This window comes from Natator depressus, chromosome 1 (assembly GCF_965152275.1).
Source record: "Natator depressus isolate rNatDep1 chromosome 1, rNatDep2.hap1, whole genome shotgun sequence".
Taxonomy (NCBI): domain Eukaryota; kingdom Metazoa; phylum Chordata; order Testudines; family Cheloniidae; genus Natator; species Natator depressus.
In genome coordinates this window covers 132,201,981-132,223,315 of record NC_134234.1, presented here as the reverse complement: position 1 = coordinate 132,223,315, position 21,335 = coordinate 132,201,981, and the positions used below count along the sequence as shown (strand labels likewise).

At 44.4% G+C, this 21,335-nt stretch overlaps 1 protein-coding gene across 1 annotated transcript in view; it reads left to right on the top strand.

The window, feature by feature from the left end:
* Positions 1 to 8,842: 8,842 nt before the first annotated feature.
* The window catches only part of ARHGAP6 (Rho GTPase activating protein 6), a 510,558-nt gene continuing 498,065 nt past the window's right edge, over positions 8,843 to 21,335 (top strand). Inside the window, exon 1 of the mRNA XM_074966643.1 lies at positions 8,843 to 9,392. Within this exon, the coding sequence (XP_074822744.1) occupies positions 8,868 to 9,392 (525 nt within the window). The 5' untranslated portion in view covers positions 8,843 to 8,867. The remainder of the gene's footprint in view (positions 9,393 to 21,335) is intronic.

Here is a 21,335-nt window from a genome sequence, read left to right as displayed (position 1 = left end):
TTTGAATGTTATAATTCTTGACATCTGATTTGTGTCCATTTATTCTTTTGTGTAGAGACTGTCCAGTTTGGCCAATGTACATGGCAGAGGGGCATTGCTGGCACATGATGGCATATATCACATTGGTAGATGTGCAGATGAATGAGCCTCTGATAGTGTGGCTGATGTGATTAGGTCCTATGATGGTATCCCTTGAATAGATATGTGGACACAGTTGGCAAAGGGCTTTGTTGCAAGGATAGGTTCCTGAGTTAGTGTTTTTGTTGTGTGGGGTGTGGTTGCTGCTGAGTATTTGCTTCAGGTTTGGGGGCTGTCTGTAAGCGAGGACTGGCCTGTCTCCCTAGATCTGTGAGAGTGATGGGTCGTCCTTCAGGACAGGTTGTAGATCCTTGATGATGCGTTGGAGAGGTTTTAGTTGGGGGCTAAAGGTGATGGCTAGTGGCGTTCTGTTACTTTCTTTGTTGGGCCTGTCCTGTAGTAGGTGACTTCTGGGTACTCTTCTGGCTCTGTCAATCTGTTTCTTCACTTCAGCAGGTGGGCATTGTAGTTGTAAGAACGCTTGATAGAGATCTTGTAGGTGTTTGTCTCTGTCTGAGGGGTTGGAGCAAATGTGGTCGTATCTTAGAGCTTGGTTGTAGACAATGGATCTCGTGTGGTGTGGTGTGAGTACTTGGAGGCATGTAGGTAAGTATAGTGGTCAGTAGGTTTCCGGTATAGGGTGGTGTTTATGTGACCATCGCTTATTAGCACTGTAGTGTCCAGGAAGTGGATCTCTTGTGTGGACTGGTCCAGGCTGAGGTTGATGGTGGGATGGAAATTGTTGAAATCATGGTGGAATTCCTCAAGGGCTTCTTTTCCATGGGTCCAGATGATGAAGATGTCATCAGTGTAGCGCAAGTAGAGTAGGGGCACTAGGGGACGAGAGCTGAGGAAGCGTTGTTCTAAGTCAGCCATAAAAATGTTGGCACACTGTGGGTCCATGTGGGTACCCATGGCAGTGCCGCTGACTTGAAGGTATACATTGTCCCCAAATGTGAAATAGTTATGGGTGAGGACAAAGTCACAAATTTCAGCCACCAGGTTTGCTGTGACATTATCGGGGACACTGTTCCTGACAGCTTGTAGTCCATCTTTGTGTGGAATGTTGGTGTAGAGGGCTTCTACATCCATAGTGGCCAGGATGGCGTTTTCTGGAAGATCACCAATGGATTGTAGTTTCCTCAGGAAGTCAGTGGTGTCTCTAAGATAGCTAGGAGTGCTAGTAGCATAGGGCCTGAAGAGGGAGTCTACATAGCCAGACAATCCTGCTGTCAGGGTGCCAATGCCTGAGATGATGGGGCATCCAGGATTTCCAGATTTATGGTTCTTGGGTAGCAGATAGCATACCACCTGGTTGGGGTTCTAGGGGTGTGTCTGTGCAGATTTGTTCTTGTGCTTTTTCAAGGAGTTTCTCGACCAGATGGTGTAGTTTCTTTTGATAACCCATGTATAGCATGTAATCATGTATAGCATCACCCTTGGCTGGTAATAACTAGATGGCTGCCATCTTTTGTTTATGGTCCCGCATGCTCAGTTGTATAGTGCCTTTGCTACTGGTTTTCTTAAGTGTTAGTGTGTTCTTTCTTCCTTTGATCTGTACATATGTACAATTGTGTATTTTAGTGTGCATGCCACTTTCTGCTTCATGCGCTATCCATGCTTCACGTGATTGAGTTTGCAAGTGATCGTCTTATGGACTTGGGTCAAGTGGATCTTGAGGAGGATAAATGTGTGTTGGCTTCTCTCCGTCAGTTTTGGGAACCTGCACAGTAAATATCAGAGAGTGCTAACGAAAGGATAAATAAAGGGTTTTGAGAGAAGTGAAGAAAGATATACATATATATCAAAATATTCTGAGTATTTTGTGAGCAAATTATTTCAAACTATGTGCATACATGATTTATAGGTTATTAATGCCTATAATATTCATTATATTTGCTTGAATACAGGCTAGTTTTACTCACTTTCTCAATACCTGTCTAGAGATTACCAGGGTTTTTTCTGGTAAATTCTTTCTTTCTCTTTCACGCATATAGCTTGTTGTCACTCTTTGTGTCTGAGGTGTTTACTTGAGATTAATTAGTGGTCCTGGGGAAGATAAAGGATAGAAAAGTGAACGCAAAGAGAGAAGTCTGCCTAGAAAATGCTGCAAGAAAAGCTATCTGCCCTAAGTATTCTGTGCATCGAAAGTGACAAACTCCGTAGCTTATCATTTGAGGACATCATCAATGACTTTGCTCTCCAAAAATCATGAAAGAAAATGTTTTACATTTCAGTGTTAAAATTAATGTGATGTGCAAACAGATATACTGCAGGTTGTACTGCTTCCATTAACTAAGCTGGTCTGTGTAACTGTAACTGCTTTTGTGTTGCGTAGAAATAAACTTTTCATATCTACTAATTAAGAAATCATAGACAAAATATGTTAATTTGGAATTATTTTATAATGCAAATAGGCATATAGTAAGATATGTGTTTTAGATTGTTATTCTCTTTTTACTTCACCTTTGTATATATGCAAAAATAAAGCTTTTGTGTTTATATATTCAGTGTCCTTTCTGTGAAAATATATATATTATATATATATATATTTATTTTAATGGTATGGGTTCTCTTACCCTTGACATAGTTTAGGGCCTCAGAATGTCATAATCTGGCTTCACTGACAATACAATTGATACAATTGCTCCTGGTGAGAATGCGCACCACTGACAAAAGGAGTCAAGTGTGAACACACACAAGTGATTTAATAACTGTGGTGGCTATATGCCAACATAAGTCAAGTCAATATCATTTTGTAGAGTAGACATGGCTTATGAGTCTGATGATCCATCTGTGAATTGCTAAACCAGCACTTGTGACTGGCGATCCAGAGTTGGATCACTTGCTGAATATAGGCAGATAGTATACAGGGCAGCCTTGAATAGGGGAAGTGGAGCCATAGGACCCCTTCCCCACTTTGTGGACAAGTGCAAAGGGAAACAACTTGTGCCTCCCTCTTCCCCCTGGAACATTAACCTAGGCAGCCCTTCCCCAGTGATGGAGTATTAGGGAGGGTATGAGAGGGCATTCAGGCTGCATTTTACAACTGGATTCTCTGGATAATGATGTCCAGGTGCATTTCCCGCAGGATAACCGGGGCAAGCATGACGCAGCTTCAATTCCCAGCATCTTCTCACACTTTTCTTGTCCCCATAATGTTCCTTGATAAGTCTGGAGGAGGAGGAGAGGAAGAGAGCTGAGAGCTGCAGCTCTATCAGGCATGCAGCTAACAGCTCTGCAAAAAAGTTTGCGCATCGCACATGGGTTCCAATATTGCTAACACTCTGTCATGTAGCTCCAAACCTAAGGTCAAATAACTATTCATATTTTACATTTTATACCTTCTTTTTGGTATCATGTGTAGCCCTTCAGCCAGGTTACGCTGACAGCAACAAGGGCTGGGTTCAATATCTAAGGGTTCCTCTCAACATTACAAAACCTAACCAGCACCACCCTTCACCCAGATATATAGGCGCCAGCTTCCCCACTTTCCCCTGGGTGCTCGACCCTCCATCTGCCTCCAGCCCTGCCCCCACTCCACCCCTTCCATGAGGCCCCGCACCTGCCCCGCCTCTTCCCACCCCTGTCCCCATTCTAACCTCTTCCCCAAAGTCCCCGCCCCCACTCTGCCCCTCCCCTCCGCTCCCCTATTCCAACTCCTTCCCCAAATCCCCGTCCCGGCCCTGCCTCCTCCCGCTCCCTACCAGAGCTTGCTAATGCCACCAAACAGCTGTTTGGCGGCAGCTGTGTGGGAAGCACTGGGAGGTAGGTGGAGGAGCATGGATGCGGCATATTCGGGCGGAGGAGGAGGTGGGGCAGGGGCTGAGTGGAGCTTGGCTGCCAGTGGGTGCAGAGCACCTACTAATTTTTCCCTGTGGGTACTCCAGCCCCAGAGCACCCATGTCTGATGGACGAATGTCCTTTTAATATACCACTCCCTTTTGTGCCATTGCGCAGCTAGCTATTAGCAGTCAGTAAAGTCAGAGAATTCAGTGGTACATTTGCATGGGTTCACGTCCCACCCATGAAGGGGGGATTAACTAACACCTTTGCTGCTGCTCACCAGTGTCACCGTTGTCTTTGTCACTGCTTGTTGCCACAAACTTTATTGCTTCTCATTGCTGTCTCTGCTGCCACTCGCTGCTGCATTTGCCACTGCTCACTGCTGTCTCTGCTACCTTTGCCTCTAGCTGCAGTATCATGTTCTGAGGTTCCTTCACTTAGCCCAGTTCTTAGTGATTTCAGCAGGTAGTGAGGAAGCTCACTACTACATCCTCCATGTTGTCTTTCATCGCAAAACTATCCCCACAGCTCATCACTGATTTCAGCTCTAATGACCACTGAGCAGATACAAGGATTCTAAATTGAATCCGATCATCTGTCTTTAAACATAGGAAGGAAAAAAATTCAAATCTTTGTTACTAGAGTTCTTTAAACAAAGACTTTAACACCAGGTACTCACCCCTTTTGACTTTCACGTGAATTTGTCATCACTACCCTCACTACCCTGTGCTTAGTGAGTGAGGTTAAAGTTAGGGTGACTCTCCCCACCAAACTAGGGCATATTAAGTACAGTTCTGCTATCCTTTTCTCATTAAATAAGGATAACAACATTTAATTAACCATATGTTCAAGACCAAAGTGAATTTTAACCCAAAACAGCCAAAATAGATCACTTTGACAAAGCAGGTCTGTCTGATGATCACCTAGGCAAGGTAGGTGTGTCTATGCAAATAAGATATGCTCTTGAAGTCTTTTCTCCCATGTCACAGTGCAAGGCAACTGCATCTGTATTTCCAATGCTTACTTTGTGCCAGGGCTTGCCAAGACTGAGCTCCAGAAGCTCCAGGCTTGGCAGTTCAGAGACCCAGCACCTCTGGGCTTGCCGCATGAATTATGAAAGTAAAACAATTGCTTGAGCCCTGGCACTCTTTCATTACAAATTAATCACTGTGTATTTTCCCTCTGTGATACAGCAAGGGCCCCCATTCTCAGGCTTCCGGCTCCCCTGGCTATCACCTCTCTTGGGCAGAGAGACCCACACCTCTCTCCCTTTTGACCAGGGTATTTCCAAGCTGCACAGTTCCCTAGCTTCACTGTGTATTTCCCAGCACAGACATTTTGCCCAAGGACACCTGGTTGTTTTCTCCTCAGAGATGGTTAACAGGGAGAATTGCTACAGTTATAGGTTACACACAGCTCTTTCTATGCAAGCCTAATTTATTATTAAGGTAAAAAACGTTACAGAGAAAACATATGAAAAACAATAAAAGAACTTACCCCTATGCCAATAAGCTTACCAGAATTAACCCCAACCCTAATAGGGATTCTGGCAGGCCCAGTCCTTCCAACTCCCCTACTTTAAGGATTGAGGGTCTGTCTGTTTGCTGCATCAGGAAGAAGGCTATGAGCCAGTTTAAAACTAAGTTATTTATCCAAAAAGTCTTTGCTTTTTTTGTTGGTCCCTGGAGAAACCAGTTTGAACAAGTACATGTATACATTTCCATGGGGGTGGTTTCTCTGGAGAGGTTACAACCTGAGTGAATTTGCCTAATCACTGGTTGCTGTTCTCCTATTTACCCTTCCCATGAAAATACATACAATAATACATACACAATTGCATTTTAATACAATGGACTCCAAATCTATTAATATAATTCAATCAAGTATAATTCAGTAAACTTCTTTTAGTAGTAGTATATTGCAGGAAATTGTCAGTCTGCCACACCCCAGTTCATCACTAGGTGGCAAGGGAGAGCTCATTCAGATGTTGGCTTGTACCTGCATGAGACCTCACTGAAAGTATTAGAATGCAAAATTTAGCTTTAAATAGAACCTTAACTGCAATGTCAACTGGGGGTAACTAGCATAATCCAGTAATTAAGCAGTGAAACAGTCTCTCGTGAGAAGTGGGAGACGTTATGCTCCAAAACCTTATGCTCAAATAAATTTGTTAGTCTCTAAGGTGCCACAAATATTACTTTTCTTTTTGAGGATACCGACTAACACGGCTGCTACTCTGAAACCTGTCAGTGTGGAGAGAATCCTTAATTTGAAGGTGGATGGCTGAATATGCCTCTTCTCTCTGTAAGTCCAATGGCCAAAAGCTTCAGAGGGGAAAGAGCTCTCTGCTCCTTCTATTGCTGAAAAGGAAAAAATTCCTCTGGTCACCATAATTATACAGCATAATTATACATGAACTTAGATTTCATAGGATGTGGGCTCCCAGAGAAGCTTGAAAGGGCAAAGAGCTGATTTTCAAGCAGTCAAGATTCTACGCTGAGGTCCTAAGTGCTCTTGGCTCCCCGCTTTTGGGGGCTTGCTGAAAGAGGCAATGCAGGCTAATTACAATGTTGCGAGAAGATGTAGAGAACAGCAGAAGAAATGAGTGTACTACCATGAGGTCCTGCTTTTCCAGCACCTTAATAAAGCTGAATCACTAAGCTGGGGTAGGCAGTTGTGGTTCCGGACAAGCAGCTTTCTTAGGACTGGAGAGAAATATTCAGACACTCTACTACTAATCCCTGATCCCAGCTATGAGTGGGGTTTGGTGGATGAGTGAGGTGGTATGGTCAGGCACTTTTAATACCTGTGAAACATTGTCACTGGTGGGTGGGATGGGCGTTAGATGGATTGCTGGAAGGGGAAGTTTATTTTACTCTTTATTTGCATACCTGTGTGCGTGTGTATCTATCTATTTATGTTATGTTGATATGTTTTTCCAAGCTTATGTCTGTGTTCTCTTTCCCTTAATAAAGATGTCCTTGTTTGTACACAGTCTGGGAGCGTGTTTGGGAGTGGAGAAATCCTGCCTGTGAAAGGAGTGTTTGGTTTTCCTAGGGTTTTGGGTGGGGTCAGTTATTTGTTTGGATTAGTTATTTGTCAAGAGTGACCCTAGATATATTGAACACGGCTTTTTTTTTTCTTCTGCTATTAACCACGTGGTAAAACACATATATGTCTTTATTTTTGATTACTATAATAATGCTTTCAGTCTTATTGCTGTTACCCATGCCACCCCATGGACTCTTGTCAGATGCCTCTTCTAAGTGCTGTTATTCCGCTGGACGTTGTCAGCGAGAAGAAGCAGAGTCTGAACTCAATATAGTATTTTTTCTTATTGGTTAAACAAAACAGAAGAATCTTCTCAGCTGGTACAGGATGGGGGAAAAAAAGCAGAGGATTTACACTAATTTACACCACTTGAGGATCTGACCCATATAAATAGAAGGCAATTTGCCTATTACTGTAGCCATTCTCTGAGGCCATTGGCTTTCTCTGAAAACATCAGGCTGAAGGAACAGCACTATAACGGAAATGTATAGTTATACAAGCAAGGGGAACAGAGGGCAGATATCCCACTTACTCTGCAAAATTATGCTCTATAGTATTTATGACAGATTATAATCAGATCGGAATGCGCCAAGTGATTTGATATGGATGATTTACTGGGCTTTATACAACCAGGCATTTGAGACAATAAGGCCAAAAAAAAAAAAAGTTTTTGAACATCCACCAAAACCTTTTTGAAGCAAATGCACTTTCCACTATAAAAATAATTCTAGCAAAATACTGGGAAATAAATTTAAAATCGAGTGCTGTTTACAGAGACTTCATTTTACTCCCCCTAGGTAGCAATAGCTTCAGCGGACGACAAGTGACAAATCCAACACCACAAACGTCATTCTGCGCCAGCCCGTGGGCATCCCACACACGAGATCCACCCGGTTCTCCGGGCAGACCCTGCTCTCGGGAGGCCCCCGGCAGGAACAGCTATGGGGCGAGCGGCGGGACGCCGTGCAAGTTTGCAGAGCACCTGCTGCTCTGTCAGACCTGGCCCCGCCATTGAGTTTGTCCCCGAGTCTCGGGAGCAAGAACCATCATTCATACACCTGCATAACGGGCGAAGGTGTAACGCAAGCTGTGGTTATCCCGAAGAGGGAAAACACGTAACACGTGTAATGAAATCCTGGGTCGGCTCAAGCCCTGCTCCAATATGCGTAAACATCCTGCCATGAAACCCAATAGCTGTGGGATAGCTGACAAGGGACTAAAACCAGCGAAACAACACCCCGGGAGGGGCTCTTCCCCCAGGGCGAGGGTGGCCCATTATTAACACCTCCTTCTCCGTCTCAGACAGGCAGCAATTGGGGGAGGGGGCCCCTTCATGTGGCCGTGTACTTCTCTGGTGGTCACATGCCTGGGGAAGTTTCAGCCGCCTTTGGCTATCCCCCCCACCCCCGTTTCGCCCGCCAGTCGTTCACCCGGCTGCGCTGGGAGCAGCGCTTGGGGATGCGGGGAGCGGCCGGCTGGGGGAGGCAGCCCCAGGGCACCCGGCTGCCCTCCCCGCCCGCCGCGTACGGAGGGGACTGGGCAGACCCCGTGCGCATCGCTGCCGCGGGGGGAGTGACTCTGGCAGGCTCCAGAGCGCTGCGATAAAAACTCCCGCGGCGGCTGCCTCCTTCCCTCCCCTTTTCTCGGCTAACCCCGCACCCCGCCCGCCGCCCGGCGCAGTGACCGCGGCGGCTGCTGCGAAGCCCCAGCGCGCACACAGGGCGCCCTGCGGCCACCATGAGCCTCCGGCTGCCCGCGCCGGGACCGGCCCCTGCGGGCTCCACCTCCGCAGCAGCAGCCGCCCCGCGCGGCGCGGGCACCCGCTGACCGCCGCGCTCCGGGAGCCGGAGTCGTCGCTGGCTCCGCGGGGCGGCTGAGAGGGGAGGACGCCCACCCTCCTACCCGGGGACACACACACACACACACACACACTCCCCGGGGCGGCCGCCACCATGTCCGCCCAGAGCCTGCTGAACAGCGTCTTCTCCTGCTCCTCCCCGGCCGCCGCCTCCTCCAAGAGCCTCTCCAAGCGGAGGCTCCGCCAGACCCGCAGCCTGGACCCAGCCATCATCGGCAGCTACAGCCGGGAGGAGGGGGACGGCCCGGCCAAGGCGCCCCGGGCCAGGGCGGCCGGCGGCCCCTCGGCGGAGTGCCTGGCCGCCTTCTCCTCCCGCGCCCTGCTGCGCCCGGGGGGCGGCGCGCTCTGCGGCTCGCTCTCCACTCCCAGCACCCCGCTGGAGAAGTCCCCCTCGGGCAGCTTCCACTTCGAGTACGAGGCTAGCCCCCGGGGCAAGAGGAACACGGCCTGGGAGCTGCCCTTCCTGGCGCGCACGCCCTCCGCCTCCGCCCTCAGCGCCCCCGGCGGCGGCACCGGCACCAACAGCATCTTCTCCTCCCCGAGGAAGTGGCTCCAGCAGAGGAAGGGGCAGCAGGCGCCCAGCAGCCACCCCTCCTCCTACATCGTGTGGAAATCCGAGGTAGGACTCCCCTTCAGCGCGAGAGTCTTCCCCCCCCCCCAGGCCAGCTGGGCCGAGAGAGGTGGCAGGATGGACCCTCCCCCCGGGATAGGGCTCCCGGAAATCCCCAACTTCCTCAGGTTCCTTCTGCCCTGAGGACAGGATCCCTTGGTCCTACGGGGGTGGGTCTCCCCCCTTCTACGTATTGGGAAAGGGTGCCTGCTCATCTCTCTCTTCCCAAGTTGCTGAGCTATCCACGAGCTCCTGGGTTGCGTTAGTCAGATAATAGGGGCAGTTGGCTTCTGCAGCTGCTGTTGTTGGAGGTGAAAGGAGGAGTTGTGTGAGTGAGGAGAATCCCATGGCTCTAGCAGGTGCCTTGATCTGTCAGTAAGGATGGGAGAGCACTTGACAGGTTTGGCCGATAGAGTGCACCTAGAGGACTTAAGGAGAGTTTTGAGTGTTTGTACGCTGCGTTTCCATCCTGGGCTGAGTCCGGGAAAGCTCGACGGGGGCGTGGGGGGGACTGACCTGTACATGGGTCTTGCTGTATGTTCGTTAAGAATTGAAATATGTGATCCGTCACAATGTCTGAAGTCTGTTCCTAGAAATTCTTTTATTCTTCGTGTTTGTAGTAGAAACAAGCAAGAATCAAGCATACACACTCACACAGAATTATAAATGTTTATGGATAACTGTAGATATTAACGGTTGTGCACTCTTCAAAAAAAACACATACACTTTTTCACAGATATTTCTTTAAAGAATATACAGGGGTTTTAAAGTTAAACTCATTGATCTGTTTTGTTGGCAGGGTAAACTTTTGTATGTTATGTTTCGAAGATTAATTCCATATATAGTCGTATTGGGCATGTAAAACACTCCCCTCCCACTCTAACACCTCATAAACTTGAATATGTAATGGCTTCTAACAAGATAGACACATTATTTTTAATGTGCACACCCAGTGATCTCAGTTTATCTGACCACATAGATGTGTTGGAGCCACAGGAGGAGCCACTGCATTCCAAAACTAATCTAATTTAACAATGCAAATATTTATTGGTTTAGTTTATATCTTATGTGCTTATCATAGCTGGTTGACAAAGCTATTAAAATAATGTGACGTTAGTTGATTGTAATTGGTTTGAAGATAAAGTGTAGCTGTAAACTACTTAAATTTAGATGTGGCACAAGTTCTCTCTTCTATTTTTGGTACATAGTTTTTATTTTGTTAACTATTTTTGTTAAATATTTTTGATGCATTCAAACTGCAATTAGAAGGTAACTTTCTTCCATAAGGACAATAAGGTAGAGATATAAGGTACATTTCCCACTCCTTAAGAAGAGCTTTGTGTAAGATGGAAAGCTTGTCTCTGTCACCAACAGAAGTTAGTCCAATAAAAGATACTACCTCATTCACTTTGTCTCTCTAATAAACATTCTTCCATTATATATAACCATTTCTATAGCAGTTAATGAAATCTCATCCATCATTCCAGTATTGATGTAGAATTCTTAAGTAAAATGCTTAATATGAGTATGATTTGTGGTTCAAAATGAAGCTGAAAACTATCATGATAGAGGAATAGAAGATAATTGTAAGAGCAAAATATAACACTAAACATAAAAGCTCTCAACATCTATCAATGCTGTATGGTGACAAAGAGCTGTGTACTAGGATGTAAAGGAGACTGGAGATTTTATACATGGTGCGGAAAATAGAAACATTGAAAGTTTTGGTCAGAAGTTATTCTAGATGTAAACACATTTTAAATAATTTAGGAGTTATATTAAGTAGATGTCAAAGAAAATTTATGGGAGTAGCAGCTTTAGTAGCAAAGACACGCATAGTGAAACACTGGACAAGGTAATCTGGAATTTAATGTCAGCATAAATTAAGGGTAGGAATGCATGTGCCTAGCCATGATGAGTTCAGAACTGGTAAATAACACTTTCTAGGATAATTAAGGCGTGTGGTTTTCATTTGGTGATTGCTTAATCTAGTCCAGGATTTAGGCAGCCCATGGTCCTCCATCCTGCAAGGAGCTCTACATAGGTAGATCCTTGCATCCTTCCCCACCAATCCCTAGTGAAATCAGTGTGTGTGGCTAAAGGGATGTCTGTATGGAGTTCTTTGCAGGATCGAAGCAATGTGTGGTGATACTGTACAGCACTGGATGTGTTCCTCAGTCTGCAAACTAAAGAGCAAGGGGGATTGACAGTGTTGGTGTGTATCTAGCATTCTTAGGTAAATAATCTTTTTTTCATTCATTAGTTGTCTTATAGCTCTTTACCACGTGGAATTTTACAACATGGGACCCTTAGTTGAATTTAAACTCAGTATGGTTTCATATGTTGTTTGTTTCAATGCTGTTCTTTTTCAGGTTTTTATTTTATTCCATGAAATTTGAATAGTTTGTATTTATAACTATCATTTATAAGGTTAAGAAAATGAGTATGTTAATAAGTAATCTCTTACACTTTGAGGAAGTCATTTTGGCAAGGACAGATTTTTAGAGAAACAGATACATATGTGTTTAATGATACACTTTATATGCTTTTTTTATTTAATTCACCTTAAGGCTGAAATTTCAGTGCAAAGGAAGAGATTTGAGGAAACTTCCAGCAGTTCAAAATACAAGTTTAGGCCCCAGCCCTTTTAAATACATGTATCCGGCCCCCTGAGCAGACTCTTCTGAGGCTTACTACAGCTCTGTGAGACTGCAAGGTTAGTCTATGTGAAGCCCCTTGCATGACTTGGAATGAAAGTTTCTTTTCAACCATAGCCATAGCATTTGCTACAGATGAATGTAGAAATATGATATGTTGTAGAGATATGATATGTTGTCTCTAATAAGCAAGTTGGCTTGGAGTTTGAATGTGAAAACTGAAGTGAATAAGGTGTCAGGGTTATGTGAAGATCCTTCCCATACAATAGTAATACTGTACTTGGCAGTTATAGAGCACTTTATATTGGCAAGGTGCTGTGCAAACGTTAATTACTCACCCATATAGTCAGCAATCATTACAAATGTAAATAACTAATCTTTAAAAAATGTATGCAAGCAGTCTTCCCATTGAATACATTAGTAAAACTTCTATTTACAGGCATTAATTCTATTTCAGCTCTTGTAATGGGTATTTGACCTAGTACCATCAGAAAATCATGTTTATAAACAACCTATTTAATTATTTCATATCCATTCTTTATTAATTAAAGCCTTATCCCTAGGCTGGGGAATAAAGAATTCTGCTTTTACAGTGCAACACCATCATTGTGGCAAAATGAGTTGGTTGACGTGTTAGAGTAGAATGATCTGAATGAGTGAACATGAGGTAATTATTTATAATACTGTAACTTTAAAAGGTACAAAATCTAAATTATCACATCCCGTGTAGCACATCTATAGTTATGTCAGATGGAAAAAGGAAGTTCATAATGGATAAGAGTTTACTCAGCTGTTAAAAACTCTGCTATAGGCTAAAACTGTACATGGAGGCTTTATATATATATATCCATAAACAGCTTTACATATACATATAACTTCCAATTTATTAGTTTTAGAATTATAAAAGGAATTACAAATACTTCTTATATTAATTTTACTCCTACATCTTGTGATATAATTATACTTATTGATAAGTGGTCAGAGGGAAATAATGGTCTAGTGGTTGGGCAGTAACCTGCGACTTGGAAGACCTGCTCCACCTCTACAGATTTCCTGTGCGGCGGTTGAGCAAGTCACTTAGCCTCTCTGTGCCTCAGTTTCCCATCTGTAAAGTAGGGCTACCAACACTGCCCTACCTCACATGAGAGTTGTAAGGACAAAGACATTAAAGATGGTGAAGTGCTCTGATACTATGATGATGAGGGCCATGTAAGTACCTGAGGTAGAGGTCCAAATATTTCCCCATGTGCACAGTGAAAACAGCTGGGCTACACACTGAAGCATTTCTAGAGGAGAAGCAGAGGTGGTGCCAGCCTCTTCCTGGTGGGGAGGCTGAGGTGGCTAGACAGAAAATTGGGGGGGGCTGTGCCCCCCCTTGCCATGAGGTCCTGCCCCTCTCCATGGTCCTGCCCCTGCTCTTGCTAAGTTCTGACCTTGTCTCCTCCTCTCTTCTCCCCGAGGCCCCATCCCCCCGGCCAGGGCCAGTGGTACTGGAACTAGGTTGCTGGAAGTGCTGCTGTACCCACTGGCTTGAAGTAGTAATAACAAAAACCAAATACATGGTTTCCATCATCCGTATCCCCACTATAAAAATTGTTCCAGCACCCTGGATGGGGCTGTAGCTGCTCCTCAGTTCCCTGTTGCCTTTCAACGGCTCACAGTAACTGTTGTGGGGGGGGGGACGACTGTCTCCAGGGCCAGCAGAGCCCTTGGGGAGCAGTGACCGTGGGGGATGGGGCCAGGCATCCGGGCCAGAACGGGTCAGTCTGGGCAGCTGTGGGGAGCCCCAGCCCCTCCACCTGCCCTGGGTGGTGTGCCCCAATGGGCAGGGACCTGGGCCAGGAAGCTGCTCTCGGGCCCCCTGCCTCTTGCTTGGGCTTATTCCTGTGCTGCTGCTGGCGTCAGCGCTGCCATCTTCACAGCTGCGTACCCGGCCAGGAGCCCCCTCTCTCTCCTCTCTGCCTTCAGAGCTGGGTGGCAGGAGAGTGGTGGCTGCTACAGGGGGGCTAAGACAAATTATGGGGTGGCCATAGCTCCGCAAGCCCCGCCCCCCCACCCCCAGCGCTGCCCCTGAGGAGAAATATGTAGGTAGAATCTCTTTTCTTCCTATCTTTGGCCAAGCAGTTCCTATAGCTGTTTGCTCCAGCTTCCATGACGCTTGCTGCCAGATGGGGAAAGAGAAGTAGATGGGCAATTAGAGGATCTGTCTTCAAATCAAATGGTAGGTATTAAAAAAAAATAACCTGGAGAAGGATACTCTGCATCTGCCCCAAATCCCAGCTGTGTACTTATATGCAGAGAGCCCCCGTGGAACTAGGCTGCCATGGTATATAGTATGTGTGGAAACATGTCAGAATTTCATATCCTCCTGTCACTTGAACAGCTGGATAACAATGACTTGCCCAATTCTATTCAGACTTTACAGAACGTGCTATATGTGAATCACCCACTGTTCAAAGATCTCTGTCATAATTATGCATGTGAGGCCGAGCTAAGGATAGTGTTACTTTTTTATTTCAGTTATTTGGCTTTGGCATTTTATAAATAGACATTCTTTGGAATGATTTCTGAAGGTTGACATGTAGCTCTGCACAATTTGACATTCACTAATGACTTTAAAAATCAAAGTTACGTGTGGGATTGCAAGTTTCAATAGTAAACCATGCTAACCAAATCATGTAAAGTTATTAGGCTTTAAATGGTCTTTATTCTGTTACAAGATTCTAATGGACCTGAAGGAATGGTGTAAAGACGATTCCTGCAACTCTCTAGGGCAGCAATGGGCAAACGTTTTGGCCTGAGAGCCACATTGGGTTCCGAAATTGTATGGAGGGCCAATTAGAGGAGGCTGTGCCTCACCAAACGGCCAAGGGTGGCCCGGCCCCTGCCCCCTATCTGACCCCCCTGGCTTCTCGCCCCCGATAGCCCCCCCTGGGGCTCCTGCCCCATCCAATCCCCCGTTCCCTGTCCCCTGATGCGCCCCCCCCCCGGGACCCCTACCCCATCCATCCCTCCCTGTCCCCTGACTGTCCCCAAACCCCCTGTCCCTGACTGCCTCCCGCAGCCCCATCCAACTCCCCCTCCTTCCTGAATCCCCTCCCCAGGATCCCTGCCCCAATTCAACCCTCCTGTTTCCTGCCCTCTGACTGCCCCGACACCCCCACTCCTTGACCATCACCCCAAACTCCCCTGCCCTCTATCCAACCCGCCCTGCTCCCTGCCCCCTTACCGCGCTGCCTGGAGCACCGGTGGCTGGCGGCGCTACAGCCGTGCCGCCCAGAGCACCAGGACAGGCAGCCATGCTGCCCAGATAGAGCCAGCCACGCCACCGCGCAGCACAGAGCACAGGGTCAGGCCGCGGCTCTGCAGCTGTGCTGCCCGGCAAGAGCTCGCAGCCCCGCCGCCTAGAGCTTTGTGCTGGTGGCACAGTGAGCTGAAGCTGTGGGGGAGGAGGAACAGCAGGGGAACAGGGGAGGAGGAACAGAAGGGCTAGCCTCCCCGGCCAGGAGCTCAGGGGCCAGGCAGGAGGGTCCCGCGGGCCACTGTAGTTTGCCCACCTCTGCTCTAGGTGCTTTATCTGTTTTTACTTCTCAACTCTTGCTTTTCAGGTGCATTGATGGTAACTGTATGAATAAGAAAGTTTTATAATTAAGAGAATATTTTTAAGTAGTGCATTTATTATGTATTATTTGTATTACTGTAAAACCGCAACAAGAAGTCTTTCCTTGCTCATATGTGACCTATTTAAGTAAGGGCTTCATCCTGGTTGTACTGAAGACAGTGGAAAAACTCCAGATGTGTTCCTCAGTTTCCTTTCAGATGTCAGCTCTGCTTTTAAGAAATTTTCTTCAAGAAAAAATCCTGTTTTTCACTTGCCAAAAAAAGTCTTGTTTTTAATTATTTTTTTCTATTTATTAAATATTTTACATATAAATTATGTTTGTTTTTAAGTAAACTGAACATTTTTGAAAAGGTTGTATAAATACTTGGATGATTACGCCCCAATTCCGCAAAAACTTTACTTTAAGCATGTGAATAGTCCCATAGAAGTTAAGGATGTATGTGTTTGCTAGATCATGACTTAAGAAGGTATATATCTTTTTAATGACTGAAATACATTTGCAAACTGAAAAGTCTAGCAGAATTCAGAACTGAAATATTAGTTTTAACTGTCAACTTATGTAAGGTCCGCTGCTTATTCTTCTGCACTTGACATTAGAATAGAAAACCACAGTGTGAAAGGTATCTGTTTTGTTATGCTGTGGTGGAGAAGCTTCCATTTTTCATACCTGTGTCTTTCTAGTGTGTATGTTTGCTGTGATGAGCTGGATGGGAGGATAGCCCAGGATTCTCCTAAAAGATCTACACAATTCAAATTACAGCCTGATCAAAACCAGTAGGAGAACACTTCAACCTCTCTGGCCACTCAGTAAAAGATTTAAGGGTGGCAATTTTGCAACAGAAAAGCTTCAAAAACAGACTCCAACAAGAAACTGCTGAGCTTGAATTAATATGCAAACTAGATACCATTAACTTGGGTTTGAATAGAGACTGGGAGTGGCTGGGTCATTACACGTATTGAATCTATTTCCTTAAGAATCCTCACACCTTCTTGTCAACTGTCTAAATGGGCCATCTTGATTATCACTCCAAAAGTTTTTTTCTCCTGTTGATAATAGCTCATCTTAATTAATTAGCCTCTTACAGTTTGTATGGCAAATTCCACCTTCTCTGTATGTATATATATATATATATCTTCTTACTATATGTTTCATTCTATGCATCTGATGAAGTGGGCTGTAGCCCACAAAAGCTTATGCTCTAATAAATTTTAGTCTCTAAGGTGCCACAAGTACTCCTAAAAAGAAAAGGAGTACTTGTGGCACCTTAGAGACTAACCAATTTATTTGAGCATAAGCTTTCTTGCTCAGTTTGGATGGCCCTCCGTCATGAATAGCTCCAGTGCACTCTACTGCTGCTTAGAGCTTTTCCAAGCTGCAACAAAGTGAAAGCTGGCATTATTTTTGTCAGTTTCCCTACTGCCTGGGTAGGGTTCTGAAAAGAAGCAGAGCAATAAACTAGGGGCTCATTAATGTCACTCTAAGTTGCTGGTTGGCAAAACTATGAACAAAAGCAGGGGCACTGGAGCTGCCTGCCTATACATTTGGGAAGACAACGCTGCTTTAGTTTAATTATTTCACAATTCATCTTTGAAATCATGAGAGTTGATAACTTAAGGCATGATTTTCAGAAGACGTTAGTGGGAGCGCTGCACAATTGAAAATCAGTCCCTTAATATTTTAAAAGCTTAAGTCTGTAGACACTGATAACATCAGCCCCTGTCTGCCCCCTCACTTGCCAGCGTTTCTTACTCACCTTGCTGGGTAGGCAAATGGTATTTTTAAGCTTAGTGCTCAGGAGTTAAAAAACTACACTGACTGGGATGGGGCACAGAAATATCAAGATAGAAAAAGAGCAAATCATACTTCATTAGAAAGCTTTCTAGAACTTAATGCTATTGGTAATTGGATTGAGGGGTACTTTTATGCTACAGGTGTACATTTCCGTGGTGCCTCGTGTGGATAGTATCTCTGAAGTCAATGGGACAACTCAAGTGAGTAAGGGCTGTTCACATGAATATGAGTTTGCAGGATGAGATCCTTAAGCATCAGTGATTACATTGCACTTGATGTTTAGACTGTTCAAAAAAAAATGTTTAGACTGGGGAAGGTTTTTCTGCAATAGTTTTTCTACCTCCTGTCACACTGCAGCTTCTGTGCAAAATTTCTAAATGAAGCTTCTCTTTTATAGTTTATCTGCAAAAACAGAAGCATGGAGAATTCTTGTTTTGTATTCTTTGATCATTTATAAAGAAGGCCTGAAAGGGATATGTTTGTGTCTTAAATATTCTGTAGCTTCCTTATTTTGAAAAATCAAAGATGGGTATTGAATCTGTAGCAAAGGCATTCTTTCTCTAAAGTTTTCATTAGGCATTAGAATTAGAAAGGTGTTAATGTGACAGCTTCCCTCTTGGTAGCCACATTGAGGATTGAACTGGGGATCTCCAGAGCTACAAGCATAGATGGCTACAGCTGGAGCTGAAGAGGCAATGCTCCCTAGGTGGCTGCTGTAGCAATTTATATCTTCTGTAGGTTACCACAGAAGGGAATCTGAAACACACGACATGCTCACCAGCAGAGGCGCTGACTTCCCCAGTTACCGGGGGGTGCTCCACCCCTTCCCCCAAGCCGCCCTCCTGCCCTGCCTCTTCCGCCCCTGTTCCTCATCCACCCCCGCCCGCCCAGCACCTCCTGCATGCTGCTGAACAGCTGATTGCAGTGGGCTGGAGGCACTGGGAGGGAGGGGAAGGAGTTGATTGGCAGCCCCACTGGCGGGTGGGAGGGGTGGAGGGAAGGGGGAGGAGCTGATCCACGGGGCTGCCGGTGGGTGCTGAGCACCCACTATTTTTTTGTGTGGGTGCTCCATGGAGTCAGCGTCTGTGCACACCAGTGAATTACATTAACAATGAATACATTTAAACAATTTGAAGAGACCTTCCCCAGCTCCTCAGCTTTCAGTCTCTTGTGGTGTCACAGTATTAATTATTCTCCTGTTGCCACAGTTTAGAAGACTTGAATTCCTATTGTAAAAAAACCTGAAAAAACCAAACACTTTTGTCACAAGTTTTTCAGATTTTCCTCTTATTTATTAAAAAGTTGATACAAAAAAAGCACAAGCTCACTTTTGTTTTTTTTTACTTTGCCAGGTTCCCTTTAATGTGTAGTGTAATATCCTAGAACATAAAGGATGTGTGTTGTGGTTGGAACAACGCTGCTATTTTGAAATGTAACTCGTGCACTTCCTGAATTACATTCTTTTTTAACTGAACCAAGAGGTTGGGATGGGAGGAGAAGAAGCCAAATGCTACTCCTGCTTAACAGCAACTAAAGGAGGGGCAGGGAGGTAAACTGGGATTCAAATTACAAGACGCTTATTAGCCAGAAGCTGATATTCAGGGCTCAGTCCTGCAAGACATAGAGCACTCTGATCTTAAACTAGCAAAACATTTAAGGATATGCTTTACTTTAAGTGAGAAGTCCCACTGAAGACAAAGATATTTGGAAAAATACATGGGTTTTTTTGTTAATTTCTTTCAATCATAGATCTTCAAAGCCATTATTATTGGTCTTCTGTCTGTTTTTTCCCCTTAACAATGATTAATGTCTATACAAATACCTGGCCTGATTTTTCATTTGACTTTAACCTTTCCTTGCATTACCTACAACATCTACTGCAAGGTAGGTGTATATTTCATTGTGGTTGAGAGCAAGCAGGATTAAATCATTGGACAGATAATGGTGCCTTTGAGAGATGTTGGAACTCTGCTGAGCTTCCCCTGCTGGACATCCACTGGATGGTTGTACTGGGCCCAAATAGTGAATCCCCATAGGCTCTTGGCTTCCTAGGGCAGAGCAGAGTTTAGGCACGTAGGCACATGCTCAAGGTGCTGACTCATGTCTGACACTGCTCAACCCTGGGAACCTGCAGTCCTATTGCCTAGACCCTGAAACTAGTTTTTTCCCAGTTCTCTCCATGTGATCCTCCTGGCCAGCCTACAAGCCCTTTCAGATGATCAGGGTCCCCCATCAGGTGATCTGTTTCTTGGTTATCACACATCTGAAGTTCAGAATGAAAAAAATAGTTTATTTTAGCTCTGCTACCTTCTGTAGCCAACTCATTGTATGGTGAACGTAGACCCAGTCAAATGTTAGTAAGTCTTGATGTTCCTGTAACATCTGTCAAGATAGGGTTACATGTGTTAGCGTCACATGTGTTAGCAAATGGCTTGTTCAATGTACATGATTCAGGGAGTAAATAATAAAATCAATCAAAATTTGTAAGTTTTACATATGTTTTTAAGTTTTGTAGCTGTGTTGGCTTCAGGATATGAGATAGACAAACTAGGTGAAGTAATATTTTCTATTGGACTAACTTCTGTTGGTGAAAGAGACAGGCTTTCAAGCTCCATAGAGCTCTTTTTCAGGTCTGGGAAAGCTCTGTGGAGCTTGAAAGTGTGTATCTCTCTCTAACAGAAGTTGGCCCAATAAAAGATATTACCTCACCCACCTTGTCTATTAAGTTTTACATAGACAGATTTCCTAAACTGTCACAAAGGGGTACATTTGAACATCAGCTCAGTGTGTGAGGATTTAAGTGAGCAACTCATTGATGCACATTTATAGAGAAGTTGAGAATATATGCCAAAGGTGTAAAGTACATTTGTAAATATGGGTTAAATTTGATTTAAAACAATATAATCTTGAATTTGCATACAAAGATCACGCAACTCCAAAACATGCATCTGATTTGTTGAATGTGGTCCACAGTGATTTCACAATGACTGAACCTTCATAAACATTGCTGTAAAAGAGAGAGGTTGCAACGTTTCAAACCACTGTTCCTATGCTATTTTCAGTTTTTAATTTCTAGTTATCAGTGTGTGTTCAGCCATTATTGTATTAAACAGTGGTTTGCAACACTGGCCTTCTATGTCTCTGAAAGATTATTTCAATTTAGTTGCCTCTTTTTGAGAGTAATTTGGTGAGAAACGAGTTGGCAGTGTTCTCCTCAGTTTTTATTTGCCTGTCTTTCTCTCTCTCTGAAAGAGCTAAAAATATTTCTCTTACAGGAAATGTTTGTCATTCTGTTACGTCTTTTGTTTCCCATAGGAGGTAGTACTTCTAATTTATTGAATAAATCTTTCGGAATTGTGTTCTCATAAGAGCTTATTCACTATAGACTTTTTTGGATATGCGATCCAAGATATCTCACCTTCACTTGTTTTTAGAAGAGATGCAATCCGTTTTACAGTGACTTTAAGGATTGGGAAAAGGTGATGCTCACAGGATATATGAAAGTTTAAAGATCACGAGGAAAATCAAATTGTGTATGGTTCCTTGAATATTAACAAATCTTCAGTAATTTCTTAAATTTCATAATATTTTTGGTGGTACGTTTTTGTTCTTTCCTACACCATGAAGAAGAGATTTTTTATTTATTTATTTATTTATTTTTACTGTTTTAAATGAATTCTGGCCAAGTTTTGGACCATAATCTAATTAATGTAATTTCTTTTGAAAGCAGTTATGTATGTAAATATGGAAAGATTTAACCCTCATAATAACATCCTGTTTGGAAGTTAAGTATGTTTGGTTGTTTTTAATATGAGAGTGTGTGTGGGTGTATGTGTGTCTTGGGGTTGACATTCTTATGACTCAAAGAAAGACCCTATTCT